This window comes from Selaginella moellendorffii, unplaced genomic scaffold, assembly GCF_000143415.4.
Source record: "Selaginella moellendorffii unplaced genomic scaffold, v1.0 SELMOscaffold_3, whole genome shotgun sequence".
In the NCBI taxonomy this organism is placed as follows: Eukaryota; Viridiplantae; Streptophyta; class Lycopodiopsida; order Selaginellales; family Selaginellaceae; genus Selaginella; species Selaginella moellendorffii.
Genome location: NW_003314264.1, coordinates 2279264 through 2293359, shown reverse-complemented (window position 1 = coordinate 2293359; position 14096 = coordinate 2279264). Strand labels below are relative to the sequence as shown.

The 14096-nt window shown below is 42.7% G+C and overlaps 3 protein-coding genes and 1 long non-coding RNA gene across 6 annotated transcripts; 2 read left to right on the top strand and 2 right to left on the bottom strand.

Moving 5' to 3' along the window:
* Positions 1-226: 226 nt before the first annotated feature.
* LOC9655224 (MADS-box transcription factor 6) lies at positions 227-3807 on the top strand. Of its 2 annotated transcripts, XM_024668298.1 has the most exons (14): positions 227-776; positions 858-893; positions 977-1173; positions 1337-1393; positions 1476-1494; positions 1549-1610; positions 1669-1693; positions 1747-1808; positions 1869-1965; positions 2025-2063; positions 2120-2152; positions 2225-2334; positions 2393-2708; positions 2793-3248. In XM_024668298.1, exons 3-14 carry the CDS (start codon positions 989-991, stop codon positions 3129-3131), a joined length of 1344 nt encoding a protein of 447 aa, XP_024524066.1. In that variant the 5' UTR covers positions 227-776; positions 858-893; positions 977-988; the 3' UTR covers positions 3132-3248. The 2 variants fall into 2 exon arrangements, with proteins under 2 accessions (XP_024524066.1, XP_024524067.1); XM_024668299.1 differs by having other exon boundaries at positions 858-1173; positions 2793-3807.
* A 1927-nt stretch (positions 3808-5734) lies between these two features.
* LOC9643492 (N-acetylserotonin O-methyltransferase-like protein) lies at positions 5735-12313 on the bottom strand. 2 transcript variants are annotated; one of them, XM_024668581.1, is made up of 11 exons: positions 12198-12313; positions 12074-12146; positions 11969-12027; positions 11850-11909; positions 11737-11800; positions 11634-11687; positions 11528-11580; positions 11381-11470; positions 11264-11334; positions 11126-11202; positions 5735-5819 (listed from the first exon to the last, which is right to left on the bottom strand). In XM_024668581.1, exons 1-10 carry the CDS (start codon positions 12285-12287, stop codon positions 11127-11129), a joined length of 690 nt encoding a protein of 229 aa, XP_024524349.1. In that variant the 5' UTR covers positions 12288-12313; the 3' UTR covers positions 5735-5819; position 11126. The 2 variants fall into 2 exon arrangements, with proteins under 2 accessions (XP_024524349.1, XP_002963282.2); XM_002963236.2 differs by lacking the exon at positions 5735-5819 and having other exon boundaries at positions 10768-11202.
* On the top strand, positions 5947-6313 carry LOC9643494. The gene is made up of 3 exons (XR_002991628.1): positions 5947-6035; positions 6082-6140; positions 6208-6313. It is a non-coding gene; the product is annotated as an uncharacterized LOC9643494 (long non-coding RNA).
* On the bottom strand, positions 6949-7611 carry LOC9643493 (DELTA-actitoxin-Afr1a). The gene has a single exon (XM_002963237.2). The coding sequence runs from the start codon at positions 7609-7611 to the stop codon at positions 6949-6951; it is 663 nt and encodes a 220-aa protein (XP_002963283.2).
* Positions 12314-14096: the final 1783 nt, after the last annotated feature.

Here is a 14096-nt window from a genome sequence, read left to right as displayed (position 1 = left end):
TCTTACCCGGCATTTTCACGCCGCGGTGAGAAACGGGGGCAGCTATTGTCAGTGATGTGGCCTCGCCTGATTGGGGAAGGCTATTTCCACAGGGCGGCTTTGCTAAGGACTGCCCTTGGGGCCCCAAGGTTTAAGAGGGGGCTTTTTCTCCATTTCATCCCATTTGGTTTTGCTTTGGTTTGCCTGTGTAGGTCGATTAATTTTCTCCTCTCTCATTTTTTTTCTTCTCTTGTGTGTGTGTTCTTCCGGTCGAGGCGCCGACACCTCAGCAGCGTGCCCCGGGAAGAAGATCGATCGCGGGCGCCTCCACGAGCTGCGGCAGCTATGGCGGTGTGAGGCGCTCGCGCCGGCGCTGGATTCGCCCCGCCAAGAATCGATATTTCAATGCCGGGGTTTGTCATTCTCTAGCAGCTCGGCTCTTGTGTGCTTGGCAGGCCCGAAATATCGAAAAAGAAAGGTCGAATCGGGCAGAATTGGGAGCGCGGGATCGTTGCCAATGAGCAGCAGTCGTCTTGGAGCGGCTGGCATGCGATTGTAGTTCTTGATCTTGCGGCGCCGCTCATGGAAGATGAGGAGGAGGACAGCTCGCATTGACACTGCCTGGAAGTGATTAGCTCTAGGAACAAGGACAGGTCGGCGATCGCACCTGGCAACACCGAAGACGGGCCCCGCGCCAAAAGGATCGCGACAGGAAAATCCGGATAGGGAAGAACTTAGAGGAGGAGAGTAGCTTTGATCGGGGCTTGGATCGGCACTGCAAGTTTAGATCTTGTAAGGTACTGTGTCTTTTTTTCCTTCCTTCTTTTCGTTTTTTCTTTCTTGCCTTTATACAAGCGTAGCAATGGCTGTGTTTGCAGTGTGTCGAGTCCCAGATTGGAGAGGCCCATCCCAAGGTAAAAGTTCAGCTCACTCACCGAGCGGATGCGCTCTCAATTGACGGGCACGACATTAATGTCAAATGGTTGACGGTTGCCAGAGAACAGAAACAATGGGTCGGGTGAAGCTGGAAATAAAAAAGATCGAGAACCACCAGGCACGCCAGGTGACTTACTCCAAGCGAAGGAATGGGCTGATGAAGAAAGCCTTCGAGCTCTCCACGCTGTGCGACACTGATGTTGCCTTGATCATGTTCTCTCCGGCTGGGAAGCTGAGTATTCATCCCAATGACGGGAGGTAAGCGAGAGAGGCTCCTGTGGTTCGTTTTCTTCACCTTTTTTGCTCGGCTTCCTTTTTCCTTCTTACTTTCCCGATCGATTATCCTTTGGCTGCTAAATTCACCTCCCATCGTCTTTCGTTTCTGAGGTTCTTTTTTATATGTGCAATGATTGAACTACAGGATTGAGGAGATAATCCTGCGCTTTATTTCCCTTCCTGAAAATGAAAGGACAAAAAGGTCTCTCGCAGCTCTCCTTCTTCCGTGCATTCTTTTATGACTCTAATGCTGTTCCGTGTGGTTTTCTTTTGTTGTCATGTAGGCGGCTTGACTCTGAAGAAGTAAGTCGGTGTACTGGCGATATTGATGTTTTAACTGTATGTTCACGGTAACAGATCATTAACAAAATTCGACGATCTTATCCAAGCGGATCTGAGATAACTAACGGGGAGACAAGGTAATCCTAATTTAATGAATTTAATTCCAATCCAGCTTTGCTAATTCCACTGTTGCAGCAACTCAAACTACGAGAGCCTGGTGGTGAGTGTTTTATGATTCTCATCTCTGTGCTTGCTACACCTGCGCCTCTTCAGGCTCACTACAGGGATGTCTCCAAGATTCAGTTTGAGAACGAGGCTCTGCGCACAAGATTGCGGTACGGCGGCTATTGTTCTCCGGCTCGTCTCTTTGTTGACTTGTGTAATCTTGACTGCAGTTTTTTCGAAGGCGACATTGGAGGTCTCGGGATCGAGGAGCTTTTGCAGCTCGAAGAGTGCCTGAAATCTACACTACAGAAGATACGCACACGCAAGGTCTGTGTTCTGCCGTAAATTTCTCTCTTTTTCTAAACTTCTCAAGCTGCTGACAACAGCAAGAGCTGCAAAACCATGGTATGGGAGGCATGATGCAGGTACCCGTTTGTTTTTATGCTTCTGTCTTCACCATTTTAACCTTTCCCATTTATAGAATCAAGTGGTACCTTATGGTCAACTGCAACAGGTGTGTGTAGTTCGTTGGACATTCCGTTGCGTTTTTTTTGTTCTCTCTTTCATCTTAACTTGTTTTTCATAGATGTATCCTATGATGGCTCCTAACGGGTCGATGGGAGATGTTCAGATTCCATCCTCTTGGTCTGACAGTGCTTCGCAGTACAATGAGCTCAGTTTCTTTCCCCAGAGAAGGTATTTTGTGACGTTTATCTGTCAGTCGAATCGAATGCTCTTGTTCTCCTTTGTGCAGGGACAATGGAGATGCCAGCTCTCCCAGCTCCTCGATGTCGCAAGCATATACAAATCAGATGAGAATGAATCAAGTCCAGCAGCTGAAGTCCCCGTTTGGGATGCAGCAAGCCATGATGTCAGAGGCTAAGATGTTCCCTCTCTACTACGAGGAGATGGAGACACAGCCAACAATCTACAAGGAGGAGAAGGCGGACTTGATCCCACAGCAGCAGGAGGAGGAGCACAAAGAGTCGCTCGTGTTTGATTCCACGGAGATGCAACCCGTGTGGAACGCTTACAGAAACTCGGAGCAAAACCCAAGCTTCTACCCCGGCGTACGTATAACTCTTGTTTCTTTTGGTATCTTCGTCTACAGCGTTGGACGCTTAAATTCTTACGTGTGAATCGGTTTCTTGCAGCAACAAGAGGCGATATCCGATTCTAACTTCTCCAGAGGTGGAGCTGGCAATGACTCGACCCAGAACAACATGATGGTTTCGTTCGACTGCAGCCATCACGGCATTGGCGAGACCGGTTTGGATTCGTCTAACATGCTCTGCGGGCAACAGGTGATGTGCGGGAGTGGCGCTGGTGGCGCTGGTGGCGCTGGCGCTGGTGGTGGCGAAGAGGACGGTGCTGCCAACGCGTCACAGCAACAGCCACAGCAGCAGCAGCAGCAGCCGCATGCGCAGGTGTCGGCACCACCGATCAGCACCAGCCAGAGCTCGCTCACACTGTCAACAAGCTATGAAAACTGACGACGAGACGGCCAACTCAAACTTGATCTCTCACAGACAAGACAACAGATACCATATCGGCGGCTAGCTAGTAGACGGTGTTGCGGGACGGGGGGAAGAAGAAAAAGACGCCAAAAGAAAAGAAAGAAAAAAAAAAGAGCTAGAGAAGATAGTTAAGTGCAGGACGACGAAGAGGAGGACTTGGACTGGAGGACTGACGGAGGATGATTGATTGGTAACGACGATGATCAGGGAAGCTGAAGAAGAAGGAAGCAGCAGCAAGGATGGTGGTGGTGTTCAGGATGGATTCAAATGCTCTCTCACTTGCTCGCTCGCTCGCTCGCTCTCCAGGAAAGTAGGAGGGGAATAACTTCGGTGTATTTAATGGCGAGAGTGAGGACAAAGAGAGCCAAAACAAAAAGCTTGGGAGTGGGAGCCAGGGAGGCAAACGCGCCAGTCAGTCAGTCAGGCAGTGTAAATAGCAGCAGCAGCAGCATGGAAGAACAATATGTAGGTGAGGATAAATTTACCGTTGTTGAGCTTGAACGCACGGCCGCAAGAAGAGACTAGGCAAGGAAGGAGGAGGAAGAGGGAAAAAAAAATGTTTGGCGAGAGAGGCAGGAGGCAGCAAGCAGCAGCAAGAAGAATTTCAGTTTTGTTCGTCGGATGATAAAACAATAAGTGTTTTCTCTCTTTTTCTCTCTCTCTCAACAAAAAAGACTTAAATCAGAAAAATCACAGGAAAGAATGAATTCTTCATGAAATGAATGGTAAAAAGGAGTCGGTGGGCAACTCCTCTTGTGATTCTGCTCTGCTCCTGTTGCTACCTACTGCTGCTGCTGCCGAAGCTGAATCCTTGTTTTTGTCTTGCACAGAATCATGCCCATATTCTCCATTATTGCGTGGTGTGGACTTTCTCTAAGATTCTGCAGTGTGCTGCAAGCAAGTCCAAAAAGCCAATGCCAGGCCACGAATTCAAGCGCCTGGAAGCAGACGACGAGGCGTTGTATGCATGACGAGAGACGATATCTTTCGTCACAACAATAACCCTCCCGTCCCCGGCGAAAGGGATAGCATCGCCACCCTTTCAACACCCTTAGAGAGCTGGTTGCCTCGTCTCGCCTGTCTCTAGATATTTAGTGGCAGGCAAATTTCAGAGCTCTGTCGATGCTGGATTCTTCTCCCGGAGCATTCCACTCCGGATGAGACTCTCCAGCTCCAGACAAAACCTGCAAACGCACTGATTGTATGAAGATCTACGCAAGGGAAGGAGGCGTGGAGAGACTTACCGGTGGCCAACGATGACGAGTGAGGCGCCCGCGTCCTGCACGGCATTGAATTAACTGCGAGGAGGAATGAAAAGACAAAGGAACCTGGATAAGAGCCAGCTTTGTCCATGGGCTCCCTGGTCGCGATGGATGGTAGCCTCGTACAGATTACCAAACTCCACCGTCGAGGGGAAAACTTGAGAGCTCGAGAGCAAACTAACTTATTTTACAGCAGTCTCCTCGTAGAATGATCGTAACAATGGTGGCTGTCCAAGCGTGGGATCTAGAAATCTTGATTGAAACAGGGCCCCGACAGAGATAGGGAAGCAAATCTAGAGAACCTGTGGCATGCGGCAGGAGGATCACAACTCCCGTGTAACTTTGTGTGCCTGTGGAAAAGCCTCCGTGTTGCAAAACGATAGACATACCGCTCAACAGGGAGTATTCGAAAGGCAGAATCATTCCCTACACAGCATCTCACGCCAGGGTTGAGAAAAAGAAAAGGGATTTCTTACGTCAAGCTCCACGTATCTGATTATCAATCTCCTAGAAACTTCAATGGCTTTGTGAGTGGCGACAATCTGTCAATGCTTGTAAGCAAAGCGCTACATCTCTCCAGGAGTCGCATATTATAGCTTCTCCAGTGTTTCTTTAAATTAATCCATTTATTCTGTTTTAAGCGCCCCAGATTGAAGCTGCCATGAATCTCACACATTGATTTTGAGTTTTCCGATTATAATACTCCCATGGCGAGATCTCACATAATCAGAAACCTTGACGTTGCTCGCCATGGGAGTTCATGTAAGACGATCGGACCCGACAAGGTTTTGCAAAACCACTACATTTCTTTCTTAAACTTCTTTTTGTTTCTTCAGGGTATTAGATCAAGTAGTGTCAACGGTTGCGAGGTCTCAACAACAGTGGCATGGATCTACCCTTAATTGCAGAAAACTAGAGATCGTTCTACAAGCTCCTTGAGGGGGAAACTCTCCCATTTAGCAATTTCAAAGTTCCTCCACTTGGAATATAAGTTGTAGTCAAACGGGAGCGCCGGCCAGACCCCAGCGGCGCCACCAACAATGGCGCCAGGGGCTTGGAGCAGCGCATCTTTCAATGGCGGGGCTATGCCCAGGGCAACACCAAGGCGGCGGCGGAGCACGAAACAGGTAATCCAGATAGTGATTGGATCCGATCACTGCGAACTGTGAATCCTGTATGTAGGGCATTCCCGACGAGATTTTCTCTGGGAATTGAGCGAGCTGGGGAAAAATGCAAAGGAGGAAGAGCCCAGTCGTCTACACAAAAACGAGAATTTGAGCAAAAAAAAAAAAAAAAAAAAACATTTGCCATGGCCACCCCTAGAGTTTTCTTGCACCGAGACGGGGCGGAGCGAGAAGCCGCCTCGTCTCGTCTTTCTCTAGATATTTAGTGGCAGGCAAATTTCAGAGCTCTGTGGAGCATTCCACTCCCGATGAGACTCTCCAACTCCAGACAAAACCTGCAAACGCACTGATTACTTTTGACACAGGTAAATGATCTATGCCACTATTGAGGCAAACGGTTGACACTTCTTGGAGAAAACCCTGAAGAAACAAAAAAGAAGTTCATAATTGCTGCCGATGGCGACTCTGGGAATCCGGCATATGCCACTGCTGATGTGAGAAAATATTTTTGTAGCGCTTTGCTTACAAGCACTGTGACAGATTATGCTGCGGAGACCGCCACTCACAAAACCATTGAAGTTTCTAGGAGATTGATACAAGTAAGAACAGAAAAGCGTCATCTTGTCACTATTCCTGGGGTTCTAGTTGAGTTCTTTCGTTTTTCAGCTCGAGAGCCAGAGGAACGTGGATTTAATCGTTGGAGCTGACAACGTCGTGGAGCTTCACGTAAGAAATGTCTTTTCTTTTTCTCATCCCTGGCGTGAGACGCTGTGTAGGGAATGATTGTGGAGAAGCCTCAATGAGAAAGGCGCCTGTCTATCGTTTTGCAACTCACACAAAAACGGAGTTTCCACAGGCCAACAACACAAAGTTTACACAGGAGTTGCGATTCTCCTGCCGCATGCCACAGGTTCTCTAGATTTGCTTCCCTATCTCTGTAGGGCCCTCGTTTCAATCCAGGTTTCTCGATCTCGCGCTCGGACAGGCACCATTGTTAAGATCATTCTATGAGAGACTGCTGTAAAATAAGTTAGCATGCTCTCGAGCTCTCAAGTTTTCCCCTCTTCTTACTGAAGGAGTTTGGTAATCTGGACGAGGCTACCATCACAGCATACATCGCGACCGGGGAGCCCATGGACAAAGCTGGCTGTTACGGCATCCAGGTTCTTATCCCTTCGTAATTCATTCAATGCCTTGCAGGACGTGGGCGCCTCATGTCAAGTCCGTCAATGGATGGTTCTACAACGTCGTTGGCTTCCCAATCCACCGGTGAGTAGTCTCCACGCCTCCTCCCCTTGCCGATGACCAAAATAAACTACCTAATAAAATATTATATATTATATTTAGTTAATACATTTTTTTGTTTTGTTTTGTAGTTGATATATTCCTCTTTCTCTTCAAAATATTTCAATGTAGTGTTATATCCAGAACTGGAGTGCCAGAGTGTCCCATAGACCCCTCAAACTTCCGTCCATTAGTAAAGCGAGAGACAAAGTTGCTATCACCCTTAATTGCAGAATCTGTGTAATAGAGATCGTTGAACAAGCTCCTTGAGGGGGAAACTCTCCCATTTCGCAATTCAAAGTTCCACCAGTTGGAATATAAGTTGTAGTCAAACGGGACACTCCACATGATTGCGGCTGTCCGATTTTCGGCTGAAAGATAATGTGTGATAACCCCAACAGTGCCTCTCGCCACAGGACCACTTGTCTTGCGAGCTCCAAAGCCGAGTGTGGATTTATCAGGAATAGCACCAGGGAGTCCATTGTCAGCTGTTCCAGAAAAGAAATATACACCTATAGCTGTGAGCTGATGGCCAGTATTGTTGGCAAACGAGATTACAATCTTGCGTTGTACTGAACCCAGCCCATTCAGGATACTGTTGATAACCGAAGATCCAAGCCCCAGTCCTGCCACCACGACTGCAGTTACAGACCTTGCACCTTTTTCTTCGTCAGCAATAGACTTCTCTTCTTCGTGGGTGACCACAGAGCTCTCTTCTGCAGCCATTTCATCACTGGCTTCCTCTACATCCATCTCACCCTTTCCTTGATTACACCTCCCAGCCATATCACGTTACACTAGGATCTATTCTTCCTTCACACACTTCTGCACACAGAAATTCGCACACACATGTATAGAGGGAAGTAAGCAAATACTGACTTCCTTTATAAATGATCCAAATGGCTACCAAAACGATGGCATGCACGTTTGTTGCCAGCTACAGACATTGAAGGCCACATGTTCTTTGTTGGTGATACATGTATGTTTGTTGCCAGCTGGTGACAAATACAGACATGTCCTTTGTGGTCAGCTAATTTTCTTTATGGGGTTGGTGAGACAAGTACACTAATATCATTGGTAGAACTGATACATGACAAGTGTTATGACACATGGAAGTGTCAAGACCAAGTCTAAGGAGTCCGAGATAGGGACTGAGATCAAGTTCAAGATCAAAACCAAGATCAAGACTGAGACTGAGATTAATACCAAGACCAAAGCCAAGAGCAGGACCAAGACCGAGACTAAGATTGAGATTGGGTATGAATTAAAGTTTAAGTCCAAATCCAAGGGTGAAAGCCCAAAGTGATCATTTCCCAAACATTAGGGGGTTTGGTGAGCTCCAAAAAGATAGTAAGGGGAGGTTTAACTTATGTAATGGGTGATTATATAACTATTGAAGAGTTCAAAGCTAGAATAAATATAAACAATTAAATAGAGTAACTTAATGAAGTGTTTAAAAACTAACTTTAGCTCCTTTAAGAGATCAAATAGTCAATGCTCCCAATTTAAATTTGGGTGGAATATTTGGTATAGCATATTAGAACTTTACTTTAGCCACATAGCTAAATCACCTAAGGAGTACCCATGAAACTTGTGTTAGGCCACGGTGTTTCAAAATGTTGTCCCAAAGTCTCAAACTGTAGAAAAGAAGAAGAGCAATCCTCTTGTATAGTGACTAAGGATATAGTCACATGGCAAAGAAAGTCTAGAGGTTAATAAGACTTAGTAATTAGGCTTTTAAACTCTAACCTAATAACAATGTTGGCAAATACAACCTTTGATGAAAAGGGACTTAATAAGAACCAAAAAAGGGATATTAGGGAAAAGTGTTTCACATATCTCTGGGCATTTTAAGGATGCTAAGGTGTGGTTATGGGATAACCATTTATAAATGGATCACCCAATCTTTGGGGAGATGAGACTATGGTATGGGTGGTTTTGGACTACCTACAATACAAAGGTGAGGTGAATGAATATAACTTTAGCATAACAAATTGATATATTAGTGGTACATTTGGGTGTTTGTCATGGGATTGAACACATAGAGCACTTAGACCAAGTGTAAAGGCTGAATGTCATAGATGCCATTCACAAAGCTAACATGTCCTTAAGTCATGAATAAAATATATGGAGGTTGTGAATAAGACTCTTTCAAATGTTCAAATATATAATTAAGTGACTAAAATAAAATAGAAAATTTAATCACTTACAAAAGATTGTATGGTGGAAAAAGCTGTTTATAACAATTTAGCTCTAACACACTCTACTTGAAATGCAAGGAAAGCCAGAGAGGATGGAGGATGGTTTTAGTGGGTGCAATTAAATAGGGTGGGACATCCCAATGTTTGTACTAGTCCCTAAGGGATATTGAGAATGTATATATATATTTCATCAATCCAGACCACTTACTTTTGTATATAATCTTGGGTTTTAGGTTAATTAGATATGTATATTTTTGTATTCTATACACTCACATATCTATTTTACAATTTACATTAGATATATAAACAAAAATGTTATCTATATTGAAAGATAAGATATAAGGATATGGTTTACAATATCTAATATACTAAACCATGATTTTCTCAAACATTGTTACGAAATTGACACTCAATATGGTTTTTGATGTATATGATAATATGATTCTCTTTCTAAAGCATTATTATAAAATTGGAACACAATCTGACTTTCAATATATGGTTTATTATATTACACTATATCTGGCTTTTTAAAAAATTACTATAAACCTAATCCATAATTACTGATGACATAGAAGACAATTTTTTTTCAGTAAAACTAACATTATTTTTTGTAATTATATCAATATAATAACATTACAAAACTTAAATAAAATCCATTCTCCAAAGTGACACTAGAATATTATTTAGTTTAATGTATTTGTATCATGTAAGTCATGAGAAGATTCAAGAAAGAAGATCAAGTTGGATACAGGTATCCATATATGAGAGTGAACTCCATTGAGATCATGGTAGATCAAAATAGATTCAACCTTTCACTACACTTCAATTGATGCGATGCAATTTTTGGCTTAACACATGTTCTAAAAAGCCAATGAGATATCTTAGCACAAGGCTAAGAGGTAAGAACACACAATGTTGCAACATATGAACTAAGTTGTAGTTGCAAGGACAATAAATATGGAGAGAGGATCAGCACTAAAGTAGCTATTCTGAGGTTCATAAATTACAAGTTTAGATAAGGTTGGAAGGTGTTCCATTTTTTTAAAGCTCTAACATCTCAAAGCAACTTATTTGGTATATTTGAGTGGATAAAAGATTTGTTTTAAGAAAAGGAGTGCACTTTTAAATGATTAAAAATAGAACAATATTGATGAAGAATAATACAGACAAGCTCAGCAGAATTGGAATTGTTTGTTTGCTATTGTATATATTATGACCAAACAATCCAAAAACTATTCTACTCTTTGAAGTTTTAAACAAAACTGTGTTATAAATTTATGTTTTAACTTTAGAACTACTGTTCATAAAGTCTAGTACACTATGAATGCCATATTTAAATTTTTATTTTTGTAATGTTTTTTATTTGATTTGCACATACATTTAGTGGGAATTTTATCTTATGTAAAAGGTTTCGCACATGAACTTACATAAAGTACACAACATACAATTTATTTGTGTGTGTCTAGAGACGAACTCCTCTCCTTCCTCCATCGATGCCTCTTCCCAAGGGGTATACTTAATGATCGATCCTCTCACCGACAACTGGAAGCTGCCGGCTATCCAAGAGCGCCGCCCAGGCCCCAGCGGCGCCACCAACAGTGGCGCCAGTGCGATGATTGTGCCGCGCAGGGGCTTGGAGCAGCGCATCTCTCAATGGCGGGGCTGGACACGGATGCCCAGGGCGACACCAAGGCGGCGGCAGCGCTCGGATATGACGATCAAGCCAGTGGTCAAGAGCACGAAACAGGTAATCTAGATAGTGATTAGATCCGACCACGGTGAACTGTGGTTAAATGTGACGAGATTTTCGCTGGGAATTGAGCGAGCTGGGGAAAAATCCAAAGGAGGAAGAGTCCAGCCGGGAAGCAGAAGCCGACGCGGCATTGTATGCATGACGAGCGATGATATCTTTCGTCTACACAAAACGAGAAAACCATTTGAGCAAAAACACACAAAAAAAAAAATCTTTTTGCCGAAGAGATAGCATGGCCACCCTTTCATCTCATCTAGAGTTTTGAGAGAGCTTCTTGCACCGAAACGGGGCGGAGCGAGAAGCCGCCTCGTCTCGTCTTTCTCTAGATATTTAGTGGCAGGCAAATTTCAGAGCTCTGTCGGTGCTGGATTGTTCTCCCGGAGCATTCCGCTCCCGATGAGACTCTCCAACTCCAGACAAAACCTGCAAACGCACTGATTTTATGAACATCTACGCAAGGGGAGGAGGCGTAGAGACTACTCACCGGTGGATTGGGAAGCCAACGACGTTGTAGAAGCATCCATTGACGGACTTGACGAGTGAGGCGCCCGCGTCCTGCAAGGCATTGAATGAATTGCGAAGAGGATAAAGACAAAGGAACCTGGATGCCATAAGAGCCAGCTTTGTCCATGGGCTCCCCGGTCGCGATGTATGCTGTGATGGTAGCCTCGTCCAGATTACCAAACTCCACCTTCAGTAAGAAGAGGGAAAAACTTTGAGAGCTCGAGAGCACCCTAACTTATTTTACAGCAGTCTCCTCGTAGAATGATCGTAACAATGGTGCCTGTCCGAGCGTGGGATCTAGAAACCTGGATTGAAACGAGGCCATAGATAGGGAAGCAAATCTAGAGAACCTGTGGCATGCGGCAGGAGGATGACAACTCCCGTGTAAACTTTGTGTTGTCGGCCTGTGGAAAAGCCTCCGTTTTTGTGTGAGTTGCAAAACGATAGACGTACCGCTCAACAGGGACAGCATTCGAAAGGCGTCTTTCTCATCGCGAGGCTTCTCCAGAATCATTCCCTACACAGCGTCTCACGCCAGGAATGAGAAAAAGAAATTGATTTCTTACGTCAAGCTCCACGACTGTGTCAGCTCCAACGATTAAATCCACGTTCCTCTGGCTCTCGAGCTGAAAAACGAAAGAACTCAATTAGAACTCCAGGAATAGTGACACTTTTCTGTTCTTACTTGTATCAATCTCCTAGAAACTTCAATGGCTTTGTGAGTGGCGGTTTCCGCAGCATAATCTGTCACAGTGCTTGTAACCAAAGCGCTACAAAAATATTTTCTCACCTCCAGGAGTCGCATATTGCAGCTTGTCCAATGTCTCCTCAAACGTGGATGGAATTACCTCCACCTTGAGCCCCTGCCAGGGGAGGAGCATACGAAACAAAGCGAAGACGGAGAAAAAAGTTACCATTCTTTGAAACAGCTCAAAACGACGTGGAGAAGCCGAAGCTAAGACAATGCGCTTGGACAGCAGCAGAGGCGTATGCCGTATCAGCATCGCACTCCCGGAGCGGCCTAAGTAAGAACAAAAATGAGCCCTAGAAAAGCCTCAAGGCTGATTATGTGAGATGCATTGGGCAGTAATAGGGGGTTAAGGCTTTAGTGTTGTTGTGATCTCTGGCCATTTCACTGCATGAGGTTCAGGTATAATGTTGTATATTAATATTAATGTAGTGGGATTTTGGTAGTCATTAGATTGATTTTAATTCAGACCATTTGCTCCTGTCACATTTTGGTATTTTATTTCCATATTCTCAAGTGGGGTAAAAAATAATATATAAATCTCATGAGTAAAATAAACTAGATATTATATAACTATCAATGATTTGGCTTAGATTTAGTTTCAAATAGATAGTCTATATATAGTATAGTACTATAATTAGCATATTAACTAAATAGGGCAATAAAGTATAAATGGATTAATAAAGATTATAGGGATTAGTCTATTGGTTTACATAGTTATTACCATGCTCTCATTAACTTTTGTAAGGCTGAATTGAAAGGTAGAGTAAATGTGCAACAGCCACTTTGCTAATTCAACTTTAGACTTTATCTAACTTAATTACCTTAACCCTAGAAGTTAGCATCCCATTTATTAATGAATTTTAACCCTTTCACCAGTTTAAAATGATCTTAGGGCAAAATAATCAATAGATTAGCTATTAAGAAGAAGTTGGTTGAGTCCTAGGAATTTGCATTTCTAGATGGAAAGTTATTCTTTCTCTAGGATAAAAATTTTTTTATAAATTTTTTATAGCTTTTCCATCTACAATATTATATAAGTTCACCTATTTACCCATATATCTGACATAAATGGTATATTAAATACCCAAGATTAGACCATGAAAACCATATTTTCAGATATCCATATTACATTAGCACTCTTTTTCAATCACTCAAGATCTAATACACAGCTGAAACACTAATAAGAAAAATAACATGAAAAATTAAATTCTAAGAAAAACTCTTCATCACACATAATAATGTCATTTTCACTAGCATAAATGTTAGTAATGTTAATACATCAACTACATACTATATCCATCCAATAATCTATTCCAAGTAGTAATGAATAAATTAACAAGTTATACCAAATGAATATTATAACTTTTTAAAAACTTTAATAGATAAATTCTTAAGGAAACAAGGAGCATGGACCATTCTTGAGCTCACAAACTGAAGAGTTGAGCTCAATTCTCAATTCTAGTTTAATACAAGTAAGGTTATGATAAACTTAATATTTTCATAACTCTTTATATATATATAGATAAATTTTGTCTAAAGGACATTTCTTGTTATAACAATTTAAATATTTACTATATGCTATAATATGGATGTTTTTTTAGAACATAGAATATGATAAGATTTATTTGCAAAAAAAGTAATTTTATCACATCCTTAAATTTGTACTCTGTGCTTTCTGGCTAGTAAATATCAGATTTTTCAGAATTTAAAAATTAATAAATTTGAGATAAGATTCTATGTAAAGTTATGTGTAACACATGTGATTATAAGATGAGATTTGAATATACTATCACTATGAATTCTTGGAACCTTGGGATAAAATAACCACTAAGGGCTTTTTCTTAAAATAATTACCCCTTTTCCAGTTAGCTTAAGGGAAGAAAGATAAAGTGTGTTACTTGTGGTATTAATTAAAGTAAAATGCCATAGGTTCAATTCTCAATGTGGAACGTGGAACATGGGACTGTGGTATAGGTGAATGATTAGTTGCCTCACATAGAATAAGGTGAATGATTAATTGCCTCATATGGAATAGTTGGTCTACATAATGTGGGATTGCGGT